Raw genomic sequence first — 25,841 nt, 5'->3', positions numbered from 1 at the left:
GTCCTAATTTGGAAGTTGTCGGAAGTAACGACCAAAACATGTGTTTTGATAGGGTTGATGCCTCGCAAGCGCAAAGGAAGATAAAAGGAGACAATTTCTTAACTACCTTTTTCGCCTCTGTTATGCAGCGTACACCGACTTGCCAGAATTGCTGCAAAAGCTACGGCTTTAAAGGTAGCCATTACACATTCTCTGTACGTGTCTTTAAATAATGATTTACAAACAGTTACTCTTCTTTCACGCGCAGTCAATAATGAGCTTTGCGGTTAGTTTCCAAACGTGCATCAGCTGTGATCGACCTCAAGAAACATCCTGATATCTAGTCAGTTAATGAGTCATGAGTTAAAATTATTTGAATATCCATTTGTCAGCCGGATATATTTGATGTTATTTTGAAAAATACTTTTTCTGTTGTTGCTGCAGTAGTATTAGATTGCAGTCTGGCACTCGGCTTACCCTTGCAGCTTATCAAACTCATTTTCATTAGAGTCATTTCTCTGTTTCTTTTTAAGAAATTGTAGACTTAGACACTTACACGCTTTTATCGAGTAAAATTTGTTGCTCTTCGTGCAAGTTGGAATTGAGAAGGGGAGGGGTGGAGTTGGGACCAGTGTTAGTGCTCTCACCGTCTGGATACCAGCTGATCAACAGAGCACGCAGTTAATGATATCGATGTCAGTACATTCTTTTAAAAGCTTTAAGAGGATACATTAAGACATTTTGTCGCATAATCTGTGACGAAAATGAAAGTTCTTTTTACTTTTTTTCAAACAATACATTTTTTTTAGACAAATGATCAAATTGATCATACATGATCACAAGTTTTCTTGAATGATGAACATAAAGATAATTGCATAAGTTTATTCTTCAGATGTGTCCAAACCAATTGGAAATCGCATCCCCTTACTTTTGGACTGTGGCCACACTTTTTGTGAAGGCTGCATCACTAAATGGGCCAGACTACAAAAGACCGGGGTGTTATGTTCAGAATGTCAACACCCCACACCACTAACAATTGAAGGAGAGAGGGGAGTTAGGGCCATTCCACCTAATATCTACCTGTTAGGAGTGATGACCAACTCTAAAAGAGCTTCTTATCGCACGTAAGTATAAGGAATGCCACTTTCTTCTCATCCATAGTCCATGCATGTCTTGGCCTTTCAGACCTTATTTTCACTTTTGCTCAAGTTGTGCTCATTACTACAAAGATTGCCTGGATATTCATCTCGGATTTACTGATCGCCAGAATTTCATGCTCTCTTCTTTTACAAATTTATTCAGAGCACAATTTGAGCTGCAATTTTGGGTGAAGGATTTTTTAATTCTTAAATTACATTTTTCAAAACATGTGTTTCACATTCAGAAACACACAGGCAAGATGTGAAAACTTGACCAGTTTGGATGGGTTTTGGTTGAAATGTTTCAATGCATAGTTAGATGTAATTGTGAAACTAACATTCAATTTCTGGGCTGTAGTTTGTTTATTTGTTGGTTTTTTTCCCCTTTTTCTGCTGTTGTTGTTGTAGTGATGTTCAAAAGCCTGGTTGCTCAAAGCTTGGGACAAAAGCTGGTTTGCAGAGAGCAATAAATCAGTTTGCACGAGAAAAGAAGGCTGAACTAATGAAACTTGACACTGGTGAGTGGTGGTTGCAAATAAATAAGTCTGAAGTACCAGGAAGGTCTCACAAAATATAGATACATTTTACAAACAGATGTGTTGAACAAGGGAATTACACTGTAAGCATTTCATGACTGTGTAGGAGGTAAAAAATTTATTGACTGAATAAAGGCTGTCATTAAACTTTTTTCCAATCCTGTTTTGCACTTTAGTCTACTTATATATGATGGAGAATTGCCCTTGGTTTGTATCATTTTCTGTTGTCTTTCTTTTTAAGATGTAAAGTGTGAAGAGTGCTCCAGAGCAACAGCCACAAGCAGTTGCAGCAAGTGTGAAACAGTGTACTGCAGTGCTTGTTTTGAGAGAGTATGTCTGTTGTTTTTGTCTTTATCTTGACATTCATTCTCCACTTCCTAGAAAGTTTGAGGCATTCATTAAATGAGAAAGCAAAAGAAATGTTAAAATCTGCTGCTTAATTAAACAGCCTTTTCTTCAGTGGCATAAAAGACCACTTTCATAAATGGCTGCTGTTTAAATATTCTTTTGTTTAAATTTAAATTAGCCCTACTGGCCTCCTTCTCCAGTACGAAATTCAAAAGAATACATTATCTCAAGCGAGGCCAGTAGGGCTAATTTAAATTTAAACAAAAGAATATTTATACGGCAGCCATTTATGAAAGTGGTCTATAGCAGGGTCTGATCCACAAGTTTGAATGGTCACATAATAGCAAGCATGATGTTACAATACATGATTGGTTCAGATCCTTTAAAATGTCACACACACCCAGGTGTAATCCACAGTTCTAGAACTCCTACTTAACAAATGTTGAACGCCATAGTGTGTACTATTGAGTTATGGATGCATGCGGGAGGTTGCTAAGCACGAAAGAAGCGTAAGAGTCGCACAAGGCGATAGCCGAGTGCGACTCTAGCTTCTTGAGTGCTTAGCAAACCTCCCAAGTGCATCCATAACTCAATAGTACACGCTATGGCATTCACCATTTGTTTTATAACATAACATTGATACATTGGAACAAGAGTTCCCTTTTATTTAACAAATCTTATGTGATCAGAAAAAACAAGCGCGTGCGGAAAAATAGTCTTAGCATTTGCCCATGTCAGCAGCATGCACCCATGGACAAATAGTAGATGCTGAATTAACCAATCAGAGTGCGCGCTTTGCTTTAGTTATGTTTATAATCTTGCTTGAACAGCTCATTAATCTTTAAACCCTAAGAGTGACCAGCATCTGATTTTTCCTTTACATTGATATTGCTGAATCATTCATTAAGATCATGAGAATAAAGGGAAATGATCACCAACTTGGGAAGCTTTGATTGTTATACAAATTCTCCTTGTTAGTACCAAAGGCAATATATAGAGAAGAGTATGGAGAATATAAGGGGTAAGTTTCTAAAGAAACTGTGGTGCTGCATCAGTGGGGGTAACAAGGTCATTTGGTTATGTCAGCTAAGTTGAAATTGTAAATTGGCCACCTTAAAGAGTTAAAAAGCTGACATTTCAAGTATCACCCCTCCATCAGAGCAAATGGAGGAATTTCGGGTTGTGTGTGGGTTTATATGCAGAAAGTGGAGCTACACTATTGGTGAGAACATGGTGATGAGAAAAACACAAATTTACTCATTTTAATTATTAATTTATTAATACTAATTTAATTGCTCATGAGATAGAATAAATATATGAAGTTCATCTTGCTCATCTTTGAAACGGCAGCTTTTTAACTCTTTACAGTGGCCAATTTACGATTTCAACTTAGTTGATATAACCAAATTATAGTATTATGGAGAGTATAGTTACTGATGTTAGGGTATAAAAGGGTTGAAAATGCACAAACACTCAGTTCAACCATTCATTAGCCTTGTGGGAAAACTCAGTACACCTTAATATATATATATATATATATCCCACAAAGGTTGGAGTGGTTAGGTATCAGGTGTGATTTTTTTTTTCTAGGTGCATTCATATTCTGTTGCTTTGCGGAAACATGTTCCTTTGCCTGTTACAAAGAAAAAGTAAGCAATTTCTCATTATTTTACTTTATACAGAGTTTGTGAATGGCTAGGGCCTTGATTTGTACATAATTATTGAGATTCTTTTTTTTTTGCGACACATCTTAGAACTGAGACAGCTGTTGGGTGTCCTGATCACAATAACAGACCTCTGGAGTTTTATGATAAGGATGATGGTCAGCCTGTGTGTTCACACTGTGTTGTTACAGGACAGAGACAAACACATGCTGTTGTACCCCTAGATGAAATCGTGAGTAATTTTTTTTCCATTTCTAGCCAAAATTATGTAATTTCTCGAGTTGAACGTCAAAAAAAGACCTTTGGTATAGCTAACACAGTTTTGAATCCCTGAAATGAAACCTTTTTGGTTTGATTAAAGGCTAAAGAAATCCAAGATCAATTCAAGACTTCAGTTGAGGAAGTGGCTCCAATAATCAAGCATCTGGACAAGTCAGTTCAGGTTTGTTATGCCTGGACTGTTGCAAAAAACCTGCAAAAACACAGATTTTGAGGATATAGTTTTCCAGTCCTGGAATGTTGTGGAATCTTTTGATTATCCTGCCATTTTCCAAGCCCAAAAAGTCATAAATTTTACAGTTTCACTTTTCAGGCCTGGAATTTCATATTTCATGACATCACTGTCTATATATGAACTTCATACATTCATTGTATCTGATCACTGTCTATGTCCGCACTGTCTTCTAATTTTGTGATGTCATTTTCCAGACCTGGAATTCCTCGGAATAAGAAAAGTCATGGAAAATGACTCACAATTTTTTGTCTGAGAAAAGAATAATGCAAAATATGTAACTGATTGATTGGTTGAGGTTATTTGCAACCAAATTCTTGATCTTATGGGCATGAAAAACATCAAAAGTATCCTGGAAAAGGTCTTGGAAGCATTTTTTGTCTTTGAACAGTGTGAACCCTGAAAGTCTAGGATATTTTATGAAGATTAGATGTAAATCCTGATTTATGTTGTTGTTACTTCGCTTACAGATAATTTGTAAAGCACTTCCAGCAGTTAAGGCTGAAAAGAATAAAATTATTAATGACATCAGGGAACACTTTCAGATGTTATATTCTGCTTTACAGACAAGGTACACTTAGTATCATCACCACAGATTACAGAGTGCAGTCAGTTGTGTAGCCAAATGCACCCATTTTGTAAATAGCTTAGTCATTACAATTGAGTCTTAAAGCCAATAACATCACAGCAAAAGTGACCAATCATTTTACACGAACTGGACCTCTACTAACTATGACTGGACTAAGAACATTCTACTGACAACTATTCACTTGACTCTGATGATGACTTCTGCACAGGTTGTATAAACATCAGTCACCACCGCTGACAACAGTCCTTCTCAGGACTACACTCACCCATATGATCGCACTACACTTTCTCATTACATAGAATTGCCAGTGAAATGTAGGTATAACTGTTTAACCATTTATTTCCCAAGAGCGATAAGCATCCAGTTTCCCTCAACAGTATCACCCCTGAATCAAACATTAACTTAAACATTGTGAGAGTAAAGGAAATGATTGCAAACTCGGGAAGCTCTTGATTGATTGGTGAATTCTCGTTGTAAGTACCATAGCATGTCTATAGAGAACAGTATGGAGAAGATGCACACTGATGTTAGGGTGTAAAAAGTTAATTGCAAAATAGAAAAGCATCATGAGATAACAGTTAAGTTATTATTAATACTAGGTTGACAAGAAGCAATACTCAGTTATGAAGGACAAGACTGACACAGATTATAAAAAAGAACAAACTTGTTAAAATAGGGCCAAATTTTAAGAATTGGCTTAGCTCTTAAGACCGGGCATGTGTTTGGTTGCAGAGAGCAATCACTGATCAAAGAAGTTGAATTAAATCACAATGGGGAAAAGATTCTAGAGAAGATGGTATGATGGTTGTTTACTGTTGTAGTCACCAGTATTTTTGTGATATTTAAAGCTGCCTTGGCTGTGGGCTCTCTCTTGAAATATTTATTGTTATTTTAATTATAATTATATTATTATTATTATTATTATTATTATTATTATTATTATTATTATTATTATGGTTACCTTCACCATGCTGATTACTACATGTGTAATCATTATCACTGTAATTATTGTGTCCTCAAGACTTATCTTTATTCCAAAATTTTCTTAATTCTGAGCAAAATCTACATTATCTGACTGACCTTCTAAAATGACCAGGTTCTGGTGACCTCAAAAATTGACCCATATTATATGGTAGAAAAATTCTCACCATATTGTGAGAACACCCATTCATTAATCCTTTTGTTGATATTGTTTTATAATGTTACTGTTGTTATGGATTGCAGCATAGGTTCTAACCCACCCACCACGATTACATTTTTCATACACAGTTCAAATTTTATTAGTTATTGTATAAATTGATGAGTTGTGTAAGACCATGTTACAAGTCAACAAAAAAATTATCTTGCATTATTTATCTTATGGGTGAGATGCTCCTTTAAAATCCATCAAAGTTTATGATAACTATTTTTTTGACCGTTATTCTTGAACAGCGAGAAGAGGTTGCGGACAATTTGCGGAAAGCAAGAGATTATGTTTATGGTAAGAGATGGGCTGCTTTTTTTATATCTTCAATTGGTTTTGATTTTACAAAACTCAATCAAAGCAATTTTATGAAGATTTGAGTGAGTGTTTTAACGATTTCACTCTCAATATCTCAGTGGAAATTCTCCCTCCTGTCTGCCATACATTTCTTACAAGGTTTGTTTTGGGAACTCGGTGTTGGATCAAATGTTTAGTTGATTAATGAACGTTTTTCTGTATTCTTATCATTGGACTGCTTGATATTTTAGTGAAACTGTAAGGAGAAATTCTGTCTTGGTTGCTCCCGGGAGTTAAGAGGTTAACCATGACAATATATATATCTTATTAACCAAGCGCAAGGGCCGTGCTGGGAGAATATCGGCCCGAGGTCTTGCCAGTACGGACTGAGCGCAGCGAGGCCCGTACAAAAAAGACAGAGGGCCGATATTCTTCCAGTATGGAAGCAAGCTTAATAAGAGATTTATTATACGACTGAAGTTCAAAGGGACACAAGAGCGGTGTCATTTGGGACCATTCAGGACAGTGCCCGGTCCAATACTTAGAGAATATTGACCAGCAATAGAGCATTTTGATTGGTTGATTTTAGTTATTGGCCTTCTGACTGCCCGAGTCGTGTAATAATTATTTTTACCACAATTGCCACCAATGTTGTAGTCTGATTGACCAATTTGCTGTTGTCAATAAGAGTACAGACAAGGCTGCTCATATCAACATGTCAAGCAATGTGTTATGCACTGAAAGAATCATTTTATTTGACATCAGTGTTGTGGTAAAAAACAAATCAGCAGTAAATCGGTGGTTTAGTGTGGTCTGTACTCTTATCAACAACAATATTTGTCATCACGGCGGTCAAAATTGTTGCAGATGCACTTGGCTGCGCCTCAGGAATCCACATTATTTTGGCTCCTGGGATGATGAATGTCACTATTGATAGAAGTACAGACCATGTTAAACTGCTGTTAATTGGTTACGTAGCTTGTGTTATTCAGCTGCTCCAAAGACTGAAGTAACAAAACATTTTTTGACTCGCACCAGTCACAGTGTAGTTGCTGCTGACAGTAAAAAAATTTTCCAGTTCTTGTTAAATATCACCAATAATAATTATGTTTTCCAGATGTAGACCGTATGATTGGACAGCCACAGACTTTGATTGACTATGCTAAAAAGGTTAGGATCATGTACTCTGGCACATAACTCAATTCTGATAAAATGTGACCTCTCACACGAAAACGTTCCTAATGGTAGCCGTTCAAACAGTGAACGGAATGGCAAGCGAACGGGTGACGAACAGCTAGGAAAGCCGTTCAAAACGGATACTGTGAGTGGATGAACGGCTAATTAAAATTTTTGAACGGATGAGGTCAAATGGACGAACGGCTAGAGAAAATTTTCAAACGGACGAGGTCGAACGGATGAATGGCTAATTAAATTTTTCAAATGGATGAGGTCAAACAGATAAACAACTAATTAAAATTTTCAATCAGATAAGGTCCAACGGATGAACGGCTAATTAAAATTTTCAAACTGATGAACGGCTAATTTTTCGAACACTGAGATGAGCCTCACAGATGAGATTGAATGGAGGAACGGCTAAGCGGTCCAACAAGTGATTGCCTGTAGAAATTATTTGAACAGATGTTTTCGTCAAAACGAATGCCGACACAGGCGTCCCAAGCTCTCGTCTTGAGCCAAAGCAAAGGATTATTTCATGAAAGCGTCACGCATTGGGTGATGCGGTGTTAAGTTACGCGAGGTATTTGACACAATCTGTGAACAGATCACTTAAACGAGTCGAAACTCAATCATTTGAATAACTCGACTTCACTTTCGGCGCATTCAAATGGATTATAATTGATATTTTTATTATTGAATTCGACCGATTAAGATAAGGTACAACCAAGGAACTTGCGCGCAAAATGCATACAATTTGATAGTTCTCAACTTCAATCCGGGTTTAAATTTCTATAATCCCAGCTTCTCTTTCATTCCATCAAAAATTTGTTGCCTTGGTAACTGCTAACAACTTGCGTCAATTACCGCCATTTCATACAATCACAAAATGGAGAATTCAATGAGAGAAGATATGGATTGCGATCACACTGAAAAATGTTTCGACCATCATTGCCAAAGTGCCAAGTGAACGGTTGATGAATTTTCTTGAACGGATAGTTCGAACCGTTCAAACGGATGATGAATATTCAAGAACGGAAAGCTGGAGGCGTTTGAATGGATTATGAATATTCAAGAACGGATAGCTAGAGGCGTTTGAACGGATGATGAAGTTTCTTAAACGCATAGCTCAAACGGTTCAAATGGATGATGAATATTCAAGAACGGATAGCTTGAGGCATTCAAACGGCATGCCAATCCATTCGAACAGCCGATGAACGGCTAACCGTTCGGAACGTTTTCCCGTGAGAGGTCACAAATTTGAATATTATTAATTTATTATTTCTGTAATCTGTGGAGGCAGAGTGGCCTCTTGGTTAGTGCACTTGACTCTGGATCGAGTGGTCTGGGTTCGAGCCCTGGCTGTGGACATTGTGTTGTGTTTTTGGGTAAGACACTTTACTCTCACAGTGCCTCTCTTCACCCAGGAGAATTAAATGGGTACCAGTGAATTTAATGCTGGGGGTAACCCTGCAATGGACTAGCATCCCATCCAGGGGGAAGTAAAAATAATCCTAGTCACTTCATGGTATGGAAACGGGAGTTAAGTGCTGGCCCAATGAGCCACTTGGCTTGTAAGCAGGCTTTACCTTTTACCATTTATGTAATCTATCATTTTTGTGTACTTGTTACCGTTGACCCCTTAACCCCTAACTGTGACCAGTATTGCATTTTTCCCTACAATATCACCCCTGAATCAAACTTGAAAATCAAAAGATTAAAAGAAAATGATCACTAACTAAAGCAGCTCTTGATTGTTAAAAACAAAATCTCCTTATCAGCACTTTGTATAGAGGACAGTATGGAGAATATGCATACTGCTGTTAGGCTGTAAAGGGTTAAAGGTAACTGTTTCTAAGCATCACAGGCCATGATTTATCAGTTTACCTCTCTAAGAAAAAAATGTAATTCACTTGTTAATACATTTAGTTAAGAAGTGAGTTGGAAAGTGTAAAAGAGATGCTGTGCTGTGCTGTAAAAGTGATATCACATGAATATCAAATAAGGTAAGCTACATTAGAGTGTTAACTTACATATCAGTTTACCATGGTTAATATCAATATTTGTACAGTCATCGTATCTGTTTGATCACACAGTGGAAAGGCTCAGTGAGGTGCTCATTCTGTGGTTCATTTGTATCTAGGTTTGAAACTGGAGGAGAGATGAAGGAGAGAATCTCTGAGTATGGTTCTGTTTTCACAGATGGCTGTGCAAGGTAAGAATATTATTGAGCCCACTTGCGTTATGGTTATTTCAAGAAACAAGATCTTTATTTTTTGCATTTGTTTTAAATGGTACCCACAGAGGTCAGCAGGAAACTTTTAGACATAAAAATTAAGAAACTCCACTTTATTCACTCTCAAAAATGATGTACTTGTAGTTAAAATTGAACAACATTAACATGACACATCATTAAGTTGTTTCAGGAAATCTCTCCATGTACAAATCATTTCTTATTTGTATCTGCCCTGTTGAATATTGATTATCAGATTTGAGATGAAAAAACTGAGTGAAATGAATGAGGAAGAGTTGGAACTAGAAAGTGATAACTCAGAACAGGAGCTTGTGAATGCCCAAGAAGAACAAGAAGACCCTCCGGATACTGAGCCATCTGTTCCAAGAGTGCAGCATGAGAGGACACCACAATCAATCACTGCCTCCAGGATACTTAAAACAAGTCTTGCGTGTAAGTGCAACTGCTAGATCTCTCACTTACTCTATGGGTAATTTAACCCTTTGCACCCAAGCATCAAAACTTATGTATATTCTCCATACTGTTCTCTATACGTTTTCTAAGGAGCTAACAAGGAGAATTTGTTGAACAATCAAGAGCTTCTTTAATTGGTAATCATTCACTTTATTCTTTTGACCTTGATGGTTAATTTGGGGAACAATTTGTCAGTAGGGAAAAATCAGACACTAGTCCCTCGAAAGGTCAAAGGGCTAAAAAAATTGCAACCAAAAGGCCAAATTTTTTTTTTTTTAAATTAGTAGGTTCTTTCTTTAGAATCTCTCCAATCTCTTTAAACTTTCTTTAGACTGTTTTGTACAATTTAGGAGTGAATGATCTGTTTAGTTACAGTTCTTCATTTTTATCCAGTCATGTAATATACTAACTGGCAAATGCTGTTGTTGTGTAGATCGTCATGAACTAGTTCTTGTGACCCATATCAGAGATCCTTGTCAGTTCATGATTCAAAGAGTAGCTGACCTTGAACAACTCCAGATCATGATGAATGTCATTAACATGTACTGCGACAGCACAGAGAATGTTCATGATCTTCTCTATGATGTCAAGTTTGGTATGTTGGTATTTTGTTGTTCTCTGAATTGTGAAAGTCATCACAGAAAGCTGCTACAGAAAATTTGTGGAAAATAGATATTTCAAAATTATGTTATCTACATTTTTTGTTGTTGTTGTTGTTCTTTCTGTTGTCAGGTGACCTGTGTTGTGCTCAGTTTACAACTGATAATCAGTGGTACAGAGCTCGCATCAAGACTGCATATTCTCCAGCACATCCCAACACTGTACCTACACTTGAGAATAATCTTTGTGTTGAGGTGCAATACATAGATTATGGAAACAGCGAGTGGCTGCCTCTAAGCAGGTAAGTTTATTCCAAAAATCACACTAGGCAAATGCAATGGAAGCTTTGTTTTTGAAACAACATCTTCTCCCCTCTCCCCTCTCCCCTCTCCCCTCTCCCCTCTCCCCTCCCCCCTCTCCCCTCCCCCTCTCCCCTCTACCCTCTACCCTCTACCCTCTACCCTCTCCTCCTCTCCCCTCTCCCCTCTTCCCTCTTCCCTCTTTCCTCTTCCATCTTTCCTCTCCCCTCTCCCCTCTTCCCTCACTCCTCTCCCCTGTCCTGTCTCCCCTCTCCCCCACCATCCACTCTAACTCTAAATCAAACATGGCCAGTCAAATAAACAATGGCAAGTTTGTAATGTTAACTCACCCTGCTAAAATCCCTGCACTGTAGACTACTGGTACCCTATTTGGTGACTTGCCAAATATTAGGGTTATGAGAAGAGAAGGAATGATAGGCAACTAAACAAGCTCTTGATTGTTAGACAAACTCTCCTTGTTAGCACCTTAGGAGATGTAAAGAGAACAGTATGGAGAATATGCTTACTGATGTTAAGATGTAAAGGGTTAAGTTCTCTTTTCACTGGTAAACAAACCTATGAATAGAAGAGGCAGGGCTCGACACTAACTTTTCAACTTACTAGTCAAGTGGTTGGCAACAACTTAGATGTTACAACTATTTCAGTTTGTTTACTTGCCAAACTGGAAATGGAAATCCAAACTGAATTTGTACTAGTCTGTAGCCCTGAGAAGAGCTTGGTAGTTGGTTCATACAACAGTTCGTAGTAGCGATGCATTGATCTATTCCAGGTTGAGAAAGATGAAAGCAGAATTTCTAAATGTTCCTGAACTTGGAGAATGTTGCTGTTTGGCAGAAATTGTGCCTCCATTCCAGGTTTGTTTTGATTTTTATTCTGCAGGGTATTTAACCTTTTAATCCCAAAATCATACAAGAAATTGTCAAGCAGCCGTTGGGGAGGATTTTTTTATGGATCTTAATTGACTATGAGGAAGCGTGCCTTACTGGATCCAATGTGTTTTATATTTTGTTAAGGAGGAAAAGTGGCCACCCAAAGCAGTAAAGGCATTTGGAAGTCTTACTGGGGATAAACCTTTGTTGATGACAGTAAGTTCAATCAGCTAAATTAATTATTTTGTACAACTTAGCTTTAGTGACTTGTAGTGTAATCATTTCAAGGGAATGGTTTGATCTTTTAAGGATTTATGCTCAATCAAGTGACCTCTGTGGTAAACAATTGGTGCAAAGATCCTTAATATTCAATAAGAAAATCTTCCGAGACTAAATGAACAACTGACATAGTTCATAGACCAATTCCTTGTTGGCTGCCAAACCCATTACATTTGCATATCTGTACACAGGGTTTAGGTTATCCTCTTTATTACATCCATTTTAACATGAGTGGTAGTCTTTGGAATCTGATTGGCTCTCATTAACACGATGTATTCATGAATCGCCACCATAACATAACAACCAATCAGATTTCAAGGCTTGTTTAAAGAAATCAATAATATCAGAGGAAAGTAAAGACAACTTTTTCATGTTTTTACAAACCAGCCCAGTGCAGAATTGATAAACTAATTTTACACACTAAAAAATCCTGTATCTGAGCGACCAAATTTTGTGATTTCAATATATATACAGTACAGTGGTAATTGAACCTCATGTCATGAAATTTTGGTCTGAAAACTTACCTGTGGTTTCAAATCAAACTCGCACTGCATGCTCGTTTAATTTTGGAATCACTCGTATGACTTCTCACCAAATTCCATTCCACTCTGATCAATAACTTTTATTAATTTGTTGTGGTTACTGCTTGTAAGATTTTAACAGGAGTAAAACACTGCTTGCTCTGCAAGGGGAGGGAGGTACTAGCGGCTGGCCAAGGAGGGTTTTGTAAACAAATCCATGTTTAGATTTGTTCATATTTAACCCTTTGACCCCTAAGACAGACGAGCTTCTAATTTCTCCTTACAATATCACCCCTGAATCACACATTAAGGTCAGGAGAATAAAGGAAATGATCACCAACTAAAGAACCCCTTGATTGCTAGACAAACTCTCCCTGTTAGCACCTTAGGAAATGTTAAGAGCACAGTATCAACTGCATGCTTTATTAGGTGGTTGGAAGGAAGGGAAATAAGCTGGTGGTTGACTTGCGACGTCCTGAAGATGATGAACCAACTCAAGACGATGACAGACCTGTGTCTGTTCGTGATGCCCTTGTTTTCTTGGAAGTGGCTCGTTTCTCTTCTCCTGCCTCAAAACCTACAGGTTTGTAAATCAGCTGGTATAGAGCACTCTTCGATTGAGTGTCATAAAACCAAAACCAAACGTAATCATAACGGCCAATCAAAAGAAAGGAAGAAAGCTTAAAGAGCCAATGAGAACTCAAAGTTAAAACAACCAAGCTGCCTAAAGCGCGGGAAAACGCGGGCGACCAAGTGGTGAGGGGCGCGAGCTTCTTGGACCAATTACAGAGCGAAGTATGGCAAAAACAAAGCAATCCTAGATTACTTTCGACGCTCAATTGAAAATTTCTCTTTTGAATAAATCAATAAATGAATAAGTGACTTATAAGACTGATGTAGGGGTAGTTTTGAGCTATGGCTATCATGCAGTTGCAGTTGTTTTGTTGATTTGTTTCAGGCATTTTCTTTCCGAAGAAGACCTACAAAGAAGCTTGTCATATCGAGGAAGGAGCGTTTGTGGATGTGCTTGTTACACATATTGCCGCCCCTGATGAAATTTATATGCAAAAGGTTGGTATATTGTCTCGATGCAGTAGCTTCCAATTTAGTGGCAAAGGCTCAACGTATGATGGAACGCTTCTGAATAGTGGTTGTTAACAGCGCTCCAAGTTTAACTTTTCCAGGGTAACTATTTGTTGACTCGATAGTAATAAATGACCGCCAGAGTTAAGACCATTGGCGTTGAAAAAAAAAGGGGGGGAAGGGGAGGGAAGGAGATTAAAAAGGAAAAGGACATTTTGTGCAACGTTGCATTATGTTTACGGCGAATTTCTATCTCGCCATAATGATAGACCGCTGATACACTGAATGATAAAGCGCTACAACTAGCTACGTGGCCTTTGAACACGGGTCTCGATTTTGGCGAAATCTGCTGCAAACGTGATGGGCAACATCATGGTGACTAAAACGGTAGTAGCTTGGTTCAAGCTTTTTAACAATTTTGCAGTTTGCTTAAAATCTTACATGGTGACTATCAATGTTATTTGTGTGTAGTATTTGATGGGCTTATCTACATATAAATCATTTTGAATTTTATCTCAGGATTACATCATAAATTTGTGTCATTAGGGTATTTATTTTTTTGGCTTCCATGTTTGCAGCTGTGCAGTGAAGAGACAACAGAGCTACAACATATTATGGAGGAGATGAGCAAGATGTTTGGCGGAAGGAGGCGTGGGACCGAGTGGAGTGTCCCGTGGCCTTACAAGGGTAAGTTTGTTTACAATATCCTTTACATTCAGGCAGGCGGTGGTCAATTTTGGGAAGAAATATCCACCCTTTCTTCTTCATGGAGTTCATTGGTCATCAAAGACTGCTCCATTTACTTTACACCACCTTCCTGCTACCATTTCTCAGTGAGGACTCTGCCTCACCTCCAGTGCTCCAGGTATAGAAAGCGAAAACATCATTTTACTGTGAATACATAGAAAACTTTTGTCTTGTTTAAACAATTTTCAATTTAGTGTCGGAAGTAATCCGAGGTTGCTTTGGTTTTACTAAACTTTGCCCTTTGATTGGTCCAGAAAACTCATGCCATATTCTCAACCAATCAGATGCAAAACTGAAGAAAATCGCGACTTGGTTGCCCACGTTTTTCAGCGCTCTAAGCAGTATGATGGGTTTTACTTTGAATTTCCTTTGCTCTTAAAGATATTTTCTTCTCTCCTAACGTCACTTTATCGAAAAGCGCTCTAATATAGACCAAGATTATGTACACCACTGCAGGTGGAAAGGGATGGAAGCTTGTACTTGGATAAAGATGCTTGAAATTACATGTCTTGACTTGTTATAATCTTACTTTATTCTCACGCAGGTCTTGTTTGTGCGGCGAGATTCACAGAAGACAAAATTTGGTACAGAGCTCTTGTTACGGGTAAGGGTGCTAGAAACTGTCAAGTGTATACACGAGAAGTGTTCACAGTACATGTTGTGTTAAGTGTGACACGGTACTTTGAAGTGTTCATGTGATAAGTGGCCAGTGTGCACGTGATAAGTGTGAACTGTACTTATGATGAGCAGCTGTTGAATATTGTTTGCTTGTTGACATAGATGTGGAACGTGTAACTTGATTGAGAACCAGTTCCTCATTTTAAACATCAAGGCCACCCTGAGCTGTCGTTTAAGTGTAAGGCCTGTCACAACTTTTTTGAACCATTTTCTTCTAACTTTTATTTTTTATAGCTGTAAACAGCGATGAAACCGTAGACGTGACGTATGTAGACTTTGGAAACTCTGAAAAATTGACATTTTCCGAGATCAGGAAACTTCCTGACATGTTTCTGAGACTTCCAAAGCAGGTGCGGGTTTTAGAAGGATGTAGGTGTATTTTTCACTAGTGAAGGCTAAGTTGAAGTCTGCATACGAGACTGACTTGCAAGAACCGTTGGAGCTTAGCTCGATTTCTATAGCGTGGGCTCCGTTGCAGGCAACGCAGCGGTCAAACGTTGAGCGTGCGCGACGGGATCAATACTGGCCGGCCGCGCGCCAATTTCCCGCGGAAAATTTCAGAGGAAAACATGAGAAACACCATCTCTCGCAAAATAAGCGAGAGCAAATTGAAACGTTCATAGGAAACTGTGAGAAGGAAAAAAAGCATGGAAAAGGAAAAATTGAGGGGCTATTTAGTTCAGGTATCCTGAAAAGCCCCACGGGGAGTGGTCAACTAACCTATGTTGGTATGTATGTATGTATGTATGTATGTAGATGCCGCAAAATAAGTGTTATTATTTAGCTGAAACAATTTTACACCAAGTGGAAATTAGAGGAAAGGCGAAAGGTTGTGACAAATACTTTGATTTTTCGTCCTGGAAGGCATTACCAGTTTGTCTCGTGGATATCAAACCAATTGGGGAGGAATGGCAGGTGCAGGTTTGTATTGAAAGAGCCCTGGTATTTAATTTTTTTTTTCTTTTATATGAATAATACGTTCACCAATGGTACAGGGTTGCGCGAACGTAAGTCATTTTTCTGCAACATGTCAAAGTATCTTAAATGAGTGTGTGAAGCCTAGCCCTAGAATTTTCCAACGCGCACACCATGGAAACAAAGAATAACTCGAGCGAGCCAATTCAGCTTGTAAGCTGCCGCACATGACTTTAGTGTATGCAATGTTAGGATTCTTGCCTTATTACATCAGCATGTATTGTACTAACCTTGTAACGCCCAAGATTTGTGTCATAAAGTCTTCTGCAACGAGTATTGCTTTTGTTTTTGAAACAGGATCAAGAAAATATTTCGAGCCTATTGCTGAATAGATCGTTGGTGATTGATGTGAAAGGTAAAGATACAAAAAAGGCTCTACACAGTTAGACCGTAAGCAGTCCCTTCTTTTCGTGCACCTCATTCCCTGAGTTCCGCGTGGCGTACCAACCTAAATTTGTTTTGGCTGTTTCTTTTTTTTTTTTTTTTCTGTTTTACTTTCGCAACTTGTCTCGCCGAAAATGAGGGAGAGCTCGTAGCCCTACACAGTGTACTTTATTAAGTAACTGTGCTGCCTATCTCCATCTTTTGTTGAGCTATACCATTATTTGCTTCTCGTGTTTATTCGGCTTGTTCTGTAATTTCAGGGGTTGTTGATGAAAAGATGTCGGTTTTGCTGTTTGACACCACGGGCGCTCGGGATGTTTGTATCAATCAGTTTCTTGTGCAACATGGTTATTGCCAGACGGCTGGACTTGGGTAAGATCATAACTTCTCACGCTGTTTTTGATCAGATCAATTTTCAAATGAGTGTCGAAAGTGATCAGAAATTGCTTTAGTTTTGCTTTACTTCGCTCTGTGATTGGTGCAGAAAACTCACGCCACTTCCTCGACCAATCAGATTCGAAACTAACACAAGTCGCGACTTGGCTGCTCGCGTTTTCCCGCGCTTTAGGCAGTTTGCTTGTGTTTACTTTGAGTTATCGTTGGCACAGTGTTGTGTGTTGATCACGTCTTTGCTAAGTCTAATTTGTTTACTTTTTGTGTTTTGTTTGTTTTGCTTTTAGTTGTTTTATTTGTTTTGCTTTTAGTTGTTTTATTGGTTTATTTCATTTAATGTTTACGTGATCGTTCTTGATGTCTTTTACATGGAATTGTCAGTGTGAAGTGGGCCGAGATTTTTTACTTATTTCGCTGTTGTGTGTATAGTTGATTTTTGTATTTCAGTTATTTAAAGCAAAAAGAGGCAGAAAAGACAGAATATGTAGAAACAGGAAAAATACGCAAGAAAAACAGCACGTGTCGCATTTTTGCATGCTCATTCAAGCGTTCTTACAGCATTGTTAAGAGCCCAGATGAACTAGCAATTGAAAGTCAGAACGCGAGAGAGAACAAGGGAAATGAAGGTCAACCTGAACAGACTGTAGAGGTTACAGAAAGCATGCAGGAAACTGCCAACGAACCTGACACTGAACAGGAGAAGGAGAGCCAAGCTAGTTCATTAACGGAAGAAGACAGGGCTCTGTCTGAAAGTAAAGCGGAGTCTCAAGCTAGTGAAACATCCAGCGCCTCCATTGATTACAAGGAGTTGAAATACAAGCCAGCAGCAATACCGGAAAGGAATAAATTCCAAGCCGGTGTTACGTTTGTGGATTCACATGGATATGTGTATGCTCAAGAAGTGAAGGAAGGTAAGAAAGTCCCTGTTGTGACACCATTTCCGATAAGATACAACAAACGAATGAGCTTTTATTCCCTGTAACTCGAGTTTAAGTTATAGGTAGGGAGTTGCCATTTACTTCCTGAGTTAACCACTGTTTTTGTAGGGTAGAACATTCTTTAATTGAGTGTCGAATGTTATCCGAAATAGCACTGGTTTAACTTTACTTTGCTTCGTGATTGGTGCAGAAAACTTGCGCTACTCTCCCGACCAATCAGAGGTAAAATTGAAACTAATCACGACTTGGTTTCCCGCGCTTTAGGCAGTTTGGTTGTTTTTTATTTGAATTCTCATTAGGTCTTGAAATATTCTCCTTTCTTCTTACTTGAGTTTTGGTCTTACGACACTCAATCGATAAAGTGCTCCAAATTAAGCTTGCCTGTAAGTTACCACCGCTGAACTTTTCAGTCTTCAGTTGCATTACTGCGCCATGTTTTAAATGTACTGTCGTGGTTGCAGGTGACCGTACGTTGATAAACATCATGGCAACCTTGCTAGAGAGATACGGCAAAAGTGAGAACCAATCAGGAGCACCTTCTGATGTGACGTCATTGTTCCCAGGCCTCCCGTGCGTTGCTCAGTTCGCAGAGGATGGCATGTGGTATCGTGCCTCAGTGATAAAAGTCGTGGAGGATAAAGTAGAAGTAATCAAAGACCTTCAGATTGTTTGTTACTATAAGTTATTAGGTCGCCGTGTCTTGCACTATATAAGAGAAGTACTTCATCGCGTACCCAAGAATGATAGCGTACTTGGTTGTATTTCCTCAGGTTAGCTATGTTGACTTTGGAAATTCGGAAGTTGTGCCCCTGTCTGCGATAAGACAAGAAATGCCGTTTATGGAGGTTCCTCACCAATGCCTTCAGCTGGTTTTGCGAGGCATTGAACCTGTAAGTAGTTCTTTTGTTGTTATATCGACTTTGATCAGAAGCATGAAACCCATGCGAAGTTATGTCTCTGCTTTGATGCACAACTTCTTGAAAAAAAGAGAACTACGATATTTTCGACGAAAGTGGCCGTCAAATTGAAACGTAACTGTAAAAAAACACGAGTGAGGTGCAGGTAAGCTTAAATGGAAACGATTAGAAACTTGGAAGGACTACTTTAAAATGAATTGTGTTACACCCAGCCTAGCCTGTAGGACAGGCGTAATTTTGGCAAGCAAAAGCTCATTATTTTCTTCGCGAAAATTATAGCTATTTTAAAGCAGCGGAAGGCTGGGAAGAGAAAGAAACGTGTACCAAGGGGGTGAGCGACAGTCTAAAGGAAGGAAGGATAGATAGGAGAGGGGGTAGGGCAGTGAAAATTGCCTCTCGCCTTTCCCCGCTCCCTCTCCCGCTCCCTCCCCCGCCGTCTACAGTGTAAGCCTAAATCAAGTATGGCTGGTCGAATAAATGAGCGCGAGCTTGTAGCGTTAACTCTCCCTAACATTAAAAGACGCCTTCACTGCAGGCTATACACAGCCGGTAGAAGTGAGCTTTGTTTGAGAAGTAATCTTCGCCCCAATACTAAGGGTTTACAACATCACAGCTGTTTTTTTTGTTTGTTTGTTTGTTTGACTGTTTGGCTTTACAGAAAACCAGTGATGGGCATTGGCCACCAGAAGCCATCCGTGCTCTGTCTCAAGCTGTCGTGGGTCAGGACTGTATGGCTACAATCAGGGTAAGAGAGTGCGAGAGTAAAGAACCACGAACAACTTTGGTTGCAAGTTATTTTTGTAGTTATTTATTTGTAGTCTCGTTTCTAGGGCGATAAACTGCCTGGCTACCCTCTGGTGGTAGAGCTGTTTCTTCCGGATGGTTCTGATGTGGGGCAAACCCTGCTGAGCAAGGGTCTGGTTCAGAAATCTCCCACGTTACGCGATGAAGACCAATCGTCCCAGTTCCACCCGAGAAAGCGAGGGCCTCGAAAAGCCAAGCCTTTTATATCAAAGCGATCAATAGCTGAAACCAGGTCAGTTGTTGAAGCTTCATGCGAAAACCTCGTGAAGAATGGGATTTACATAATTATTTGTAATTTCTCTGTACGCACGATGCTTTGCACGCAGTATTCAATTTAGTATTTAATTTGGCTTGAGGCCCAGCTTACCAATGTACTCTACGTACTTGTGCAGTTTTCAATTGAGTTTTGAAATACCAAAAACCATTGTAATCACAACTGTCAATCAGAGTGAAAGCTAACTTGCCACTAGCCAATAAGAGCTCAAATTTACAGATAGGCAAACCGGTAGAAACGCGGGTGACAAGTCACGAGTTGTTTAGTTTTGCGTCTGATTTGGAGGACGGTGCGAGTTTTTTTTAACAAAACACAGAGCAAGATGAAACAAAACCAGAATAATCCCTGATCAATTTCGAGACTTGATTGAAAATTCCCTTAAGCATCTGAGCATAAATTTGGAACTGGCTGAGGTTTGAATCCTCTAAGCTATTTATTCTCGTAACAGATTTTGGTCCGGCATGTTTGTTTAAACTTACTGAGCTAGCCAACTTTGTCCATTATAAACGACTTTACAATTTTTGTTTTTACCAAAGAGTGCATGCTCAAAAGATCAGTTCTCGAGAAGCTGAATGTGTACTGGCGCAAACGGAACTCCCTGGGGACGAAATTCGGTTTGACGTCACTATCACACATATAGAGAGACCTGACTGTCTGTTTATTCAGCGGGTTCCACCCACTGAGATGGACAAGGGCTACGCTGACGATCCCGACCCTACCTTGGACGATGCAACCGAAGAGCTTCGTACACTGGAGGAGATTATGGCTAGGATAAACAGCCCGGAATATTTTAAGAAGTACACTCCATTGGCGACCGCAAAGAAAGGTGAGAACATATCTCAACTCCTTGTTTAACAAAGAGAGGCATAAATAGTTGGTATTGCCTCCCCTTAGTAGGTGATCGACAACCCTACACACCCAACAAAGCAGAAGTCTTGCAATTGATCCCTTAGGAGTTATTTGAAATTCCTCCCTTTTTCCCAAATAACGTTGCAAGAAATTAGGGAGCATTTCCGATAACTCTGTTCATATAAGGTATTTCCATTCAGTCATTTAAGAGACTCGACTATCTACTTCTCTACAATGAAACTAAAAAAATGTTTCAAAAATAATAACTGACACCAGGCAACATTAAAATGGGAGAGAGGGGGAGGGGGGGGGGGAAGATAAAAGAGAGCTACAGTGTCGGGAATCGGTTTTCGCCGACAAAGAAATTCACAATTTCTTGATTTTAACAGTTTTAATAGCACAGCATCAAGCCCAACTGTCACAATTCTTTTTTTTTTCGACTCTCTCCCCCACACTCCCACTACTCGTCCCATATATCAAAGGACTCAAGGTTCAAACGGGCGAATTTGACGTCTAGCTGTCATCACCGGAAAAAGAAACTTGCGTAATGCAACTCGCAGTCACGACAACAGAAAGGATTTGAAAAGAAGTACAACGTACCAAGACTTACGCCATTTATTATAGTTCATTGGCATAGAGGACTAATCATCTTGCCTTAGTTTTTCGTCTGCACCACTGAGAAAAACTATCCAGGAAACTTGCCATTGTAACTGCAGCTTCTATTGATTACGTATGATCAGTAAAATTGTTATAGAATGAAAAAAGAAGGGAAATGGGAGTTGAACCGAAGGGGGTTGGAGACTAACTGGGAAATCTTTAATTGCAGGAATGTTATGTTGTGCTCGTTACACTGAAGATGACATGTGGTACAGAGCTCAAATTCAATCAATTGAACATCAGAGGCCTCTGGAGGTCAAGGTACTATACGTGGATTATGGCACAACTGAAGTACTTAAGGCGGACAGGTTAGGACACAAGCACATGGTCTCATAGATTGTAAATGAAGCAGAAGTCAGCATGCAAATAACATTGTAAGAGTTAGCGAGCCTGCGATATAAGACATGGCTGTTGGCCTAGTAACGTGACGAGTAGGTAACGACGGTAAATGATATTTGGGAAGGAACTTGAACATGTACATAGCTTAATTGACCACTCCCCATAGGGCTTTTCAGGGCCATTCTCCCACCCATTCCACCCCAGGGGAAGACATCCACCACACATTAATCTCGTGCGTGGGAAATTAACGTCTCCTACCCCTAACCCTGCTGGAGACGGGGCCTACGGTTTATTCGTCCTTATCCGAGATGACTAGAATATCTATCCATTTCTTGATTTTATAGAAAGGTAGCAAATTCTCCTCAGTTATTTTAAGACCATGAGTATTAGTCCGGCCGGGGCTCGAACCCTCGACCTCCCGCACAACACAATCCCGGCGCTCTAACCAATTGAGCTATATTCTGCGCGCCATGTGATGCTAGTCCATTGCATCCCCCCCTCCCACCCCTCCTCCTGTAGTACTTTTCTCTCTGAAGTGCCCAAGCACACTCCTGGGTGGGCAGAGGCAGGATCTTTCCATACAGAGTTCAACGCGGTTACTGTTGAGACATCGTATCTTCCATCTCCCGCCCCCCTCCCAAATTAAAACAGGTGGAAAAACCGTTATTGCACATAGTGTACCGGAGTCAGTGACCTTTCCTCTTTCCTTCTTTACAGGTTGCGGGGCTTTCCATCGGAGCTTCTGGATTTGCCGGTTCAAGCCACACGTTGTTTTCTTGCCGACATTAGGCCACCAGACACAACAGATGGACCAATGATGGATGACAATGGCTGGCCTGTGAACTCTATGGAGACGCTCATTCAGCTGGTAGCCGGCAAGAAACTTGTCGCAAAAGTACTGGTAAGTATTAGGGAAGGTACGTTTTTTATTGGGGGGGGGGGGTGGGCTGGGGCTTCGGAGGGGAGGGTCATTAGTAAATATTTTACAAATTGTGGAGGGTCAAACCTGTTTGATACGCAGCCGGGAGAGGGTCATAGTTTGTTTTTTTGGCAAGGAAAAAACTACTCCATGTCGGTTAGTTGACTTTTAATTATTTGTTACCAAACACGCGAAGTGTACAGAAACCTAAAACTTATATATCCAAGCAAAGCTACCAGTCTAAATCAATCTACATCATTTTAAACAGATGTCGAAATATTATGTCAAAACACTATCTTGTCCCAACTAACGTAATTGTCTCTCTCGACCCGTGCCCGCTTTCGTCCATATTTCGACGTCAGTAATGTTTCCGCGCGGGGCTCTGGTATAAAATTAGTGTCCGGTGACGATTCGTTGCTTGAGCTACTCGGGCTTGAACCGACAACTCGATCTACCACATCACTTTGCGAGTCAGTTTCCACCTCGGAAAGTGACGAGGTCACTTGTTGCTGTGCATTTCTGAGTGGGGGCTTCTGAGGTTGTTGACGCTCCATTAAATTGCACAGCAAGCTACCAATGCGCGCTTTTATCATTGCGACTTTTTCAGCTTTCTTCCCGTTGAAGGTGATCTTGTGATGGGAAAAGTACAAGGATATTTCGTCCACCCTCAACAACGACAGCTTATCGGAGTTGTACAGTCCAACCCAGTCAATGTCATTGTACTCCCGGTTCAGCCGTTCCATTCACTCCAGTTTCAGTCTCCTCTTTCTTCTTCTCCTTGCGCATTTTTATCTGGGCATGGTGCTCAACGTACTCCGCTACAAGCTTTTCGGGGACAATGTATTTATCTGAAAACCTTCTAATAGCCTCACTGACTAGTTCACTTTTGTACTCCAAGAGAGATAATGGAAGTTTGGTAGCTTGCCATAGTCGGGATATGGTCGTCGAGTTGGAAGTGGTGCGCTGGTAGTCTCATCCCTCTCGCAAAATTTAGATAGTTTGCCACTTCTCTCTTTACACGACATTCGCCTATACTCAATTTAAAGCTCACCTTTCTCACAAAATGCTATTTGAGAACTCAGTATATTCGCCCTTTGGGTTCGGGAACCACCCCAGATCTTCATCTTTCCACTTCTCTGGACTTGTACTTTCACTTGTTCCTGCACCCGATGCGCTACCAACGCCACGCAATTAACTGTTTTGTGCGCAGACACGGTTATGTGAGCAACGCTTCCGGTCAGTTATTTTCACTTCCGGTTGTTTTTGTCTTGGAGGAGGTGGGGGGAGGGTCAGATCCTTTTTGTTTAGGCATTTATGAAGGGTCATGAATTAATCCAATCTGGAAAGTGTGAGGGCCACGACTTTTTTGGCCAAAAAATTCTAAAATACCCCGGCCCACCCCCCCCCCAATAAAAAACGTACCTTCCCTAAGGTAGGATGAACGTGAGTGAGACGATGCTTTCAAGAAATTTTTCCCAAAATTACGAGGTACTTAATGGTTAGGGTTTTTTATATTTGTGTGTGCATAATTAACATTTCATTTTGTTTTGTATTTTTAGTTTTTTGAGCTTTTTTAACATGAGCCTCTGGCTCGGAAGATTGTGCAAACACTTCCCACGTCTTCGACATTAAGTAAGTTATTCTTTTCTATTCAATTCTATTTCTCTTTGTATTCCTCTAGTTTAGTGGACCACCAGCTAGTGTGATGTTATACGAACATACAGTGAGAGATGACGGATGCATCGAGGAATTTTCCATAGGGTTGCTCTTGGCTCAAAGAGGTCTGGCGAAGAGTGTGAACTATGAAGAACCCGTTTACGCAGAATCAGACCCTCTCACCGAAGAAAGCTGTGAATCGGAGGAGAAAACTTTGGAGTTTCAAGAATCCGAGTTGAAATTTACATCAGAGCAGAGATTAGAGATGAGCGCGGAGACCAAAGCAGATTCTTCGTCGATTGATTTGTTGGACAAAATTCCCACTCCTGAACGTAACTTTCCTCCCACAAAACAACTGTTAAAACCAGCAGAATTCACAGCAAAGGTTACGGATACAGTTTCTGGGAACAGTGATCCAGAAGTTAAGCAAACAGAACCCAGTCTCGATGGGGTTGAAGCTTCTTCGCAAACAACAGAAGGAGTCAAGTCGCGCGATGAAAAAGAGACAGTATCACCGCCTGTGACGTCAGCACCCAAGGCGGAAGTGACGTCAGCAAATAAAAAGCCGAGTTCAGTTGAAGTGAACGAAGATTCCTTAGAGTCCGCTGTATAAGGAGATAAGAGGAGGAAGAAATTATTGTGAATTTTAAACATGAAAATTATTGGAAATGACTTTTTTTGACAAAAAAAAAATTATTGATTTAGTTTCGTTTTGCAGTTTTGCATTGCAGGTTTTATTGCAAAACTTACCTTTGGGCAGGAATTGTTTTTTCCCCTGAGGACGAAAATATTCCGTTTGTTTTGTACAGTTGCTTTGTACAGTAATTGTGTCAGCTGTTATGAAAATTAAAATTTACTCATATTAACTTGTTTGAGGCTCATCCCTTTTTCAGTGAAAAAAATATTCGGGGAGTATGCTTAAGAGATCTGTGAGTGGGCGGGGCGGGGGGGGGGGAGATTTTGGTTGTAGGACAATAAAATTAACCTGATCCCCCAGAAGGCTCTCTGATCTTTTCTTTTTCATGATCCCCATCAATATTTGATAAGCCAAAAGGCTGCAAGTTTTCTTTGATCTTCGTGTGTATCTGTTTACAATTAAGTAGGCGAATTTATAAGCGAGCATGAGATAAAATTCGTGTGGAGAGTAAACTTCCGAAGTTCAAGAGTGAAGCTTGGAAACGTTTACAAGACTCAATTTTTCACTACTTCAGTTCAAGGTTCGAGCGATTAGACTCTAAATGGCCATTGCCTTGACATAGGGTGATGGAAAGAACGTTAATTTGTCAGAAAAACACCAAGGCCTGGTTGTTGAAAGAGCGGATAACGCTATCCAACGGATAAATTGCTATCCAGCGGATAAGTGTTACCTAAACGTACTGTACTATAGGCGGGTCTAAAACGCAGGTCACAGGTCATGGGTCAGGTCGTGATCACTTAGACAACATACCACCTTGGGATGACCCGGGATGACGAGTAAAGGACTCGGTTTATTTTTTATCCATTTTAAGTGCCG

At 39.8% G+C, this 25,841-nt stretch overlaps 1 protein-coding gene across 4 annotated transcripts; it reads left to right on the top strand.

Moving 5' to 3' along the window:
• The first annotated feature begins 41 nt into the window (after positions 1-41).
• On the top strand, positions 42-25,194 carry LOC111322544 (tudor domain-containing protein 1). Of its 4 annotated transcripts, none has more exons than XM_088730513.1 (35): positions 42-174; positions 872-1,103; positions 1,527-1,636; positions 1,896-1,984; positions 3,593-3,651; positions 3,757-3,898; positions 4,028-4,108; positions 4,648-4,748; positions 5,499-5,562; positions 6,198-6,246; positions 7,364-7,416; positions 9,349-9,425; positions 9,563-9,634; positions 9,909-10,105; positions 10,560-10,721; positions 10,859-11,027; positions 11,816-11,900; positions 12,060-12,131; positions 13,145-13,298; positions 13,674-13,786; positions 14,377-14,485; positions 15,090-15,149; positions 15,458-15,573; positions 16,088-16,144; positions 16,496-16,553; positions 16,843-16,954; positions 17,534-17,886; positions 18,375-18,559; positions 18,684-18,803; positions 19,489-19,575; positions 19,661-19,866; positions 20,445-20,734; positions 21,584-21,722; positions 22,471-22,654; positions 24,354-25,194. In XM_088730513.1, exons 1-35 carry the CDS (start codon positions 123-125, stop codon positions 24,939-24,941), a joined length of 4,797 nt encoding a protein of 1,598 aa, XP_088586639.1. In that variant the 5' UTR covers positions 42-122; the 3' UTR covers positions 24,942-25,194. The 4 variants fall into 4 exon arrangements, with proteins under 4 accessions (XP_088586639.1, XP_022781393.2, XP_022781394.2 ...); XM_022925658.2 differs by having other exon boundaries at positions 17,423-17,886; XM_022925659.2 differs by having other exon boundaries at positions 53-174; positions 860-1,103.
• The last annotated feature ends 647 nt before the right edge of the window (positions 25,195-25,841 follow it).

This window comes from Stylophora pistillata, chromosome 8 (assembly GCF_964205215.1).
Source record: "Stylophora pistillata chromosome 8, jaStyPist1.2, whole genome shotgun sequence".
NCBI lineage: Eukaryota > Metazoa > Cnidaria > Anthozoa > Scleractinia > Pocilloporidae > Stylophora > Stylophora pistillata.
This window is presented reverse-complemented; position numbering and strand designations above follow the sequence as displayed.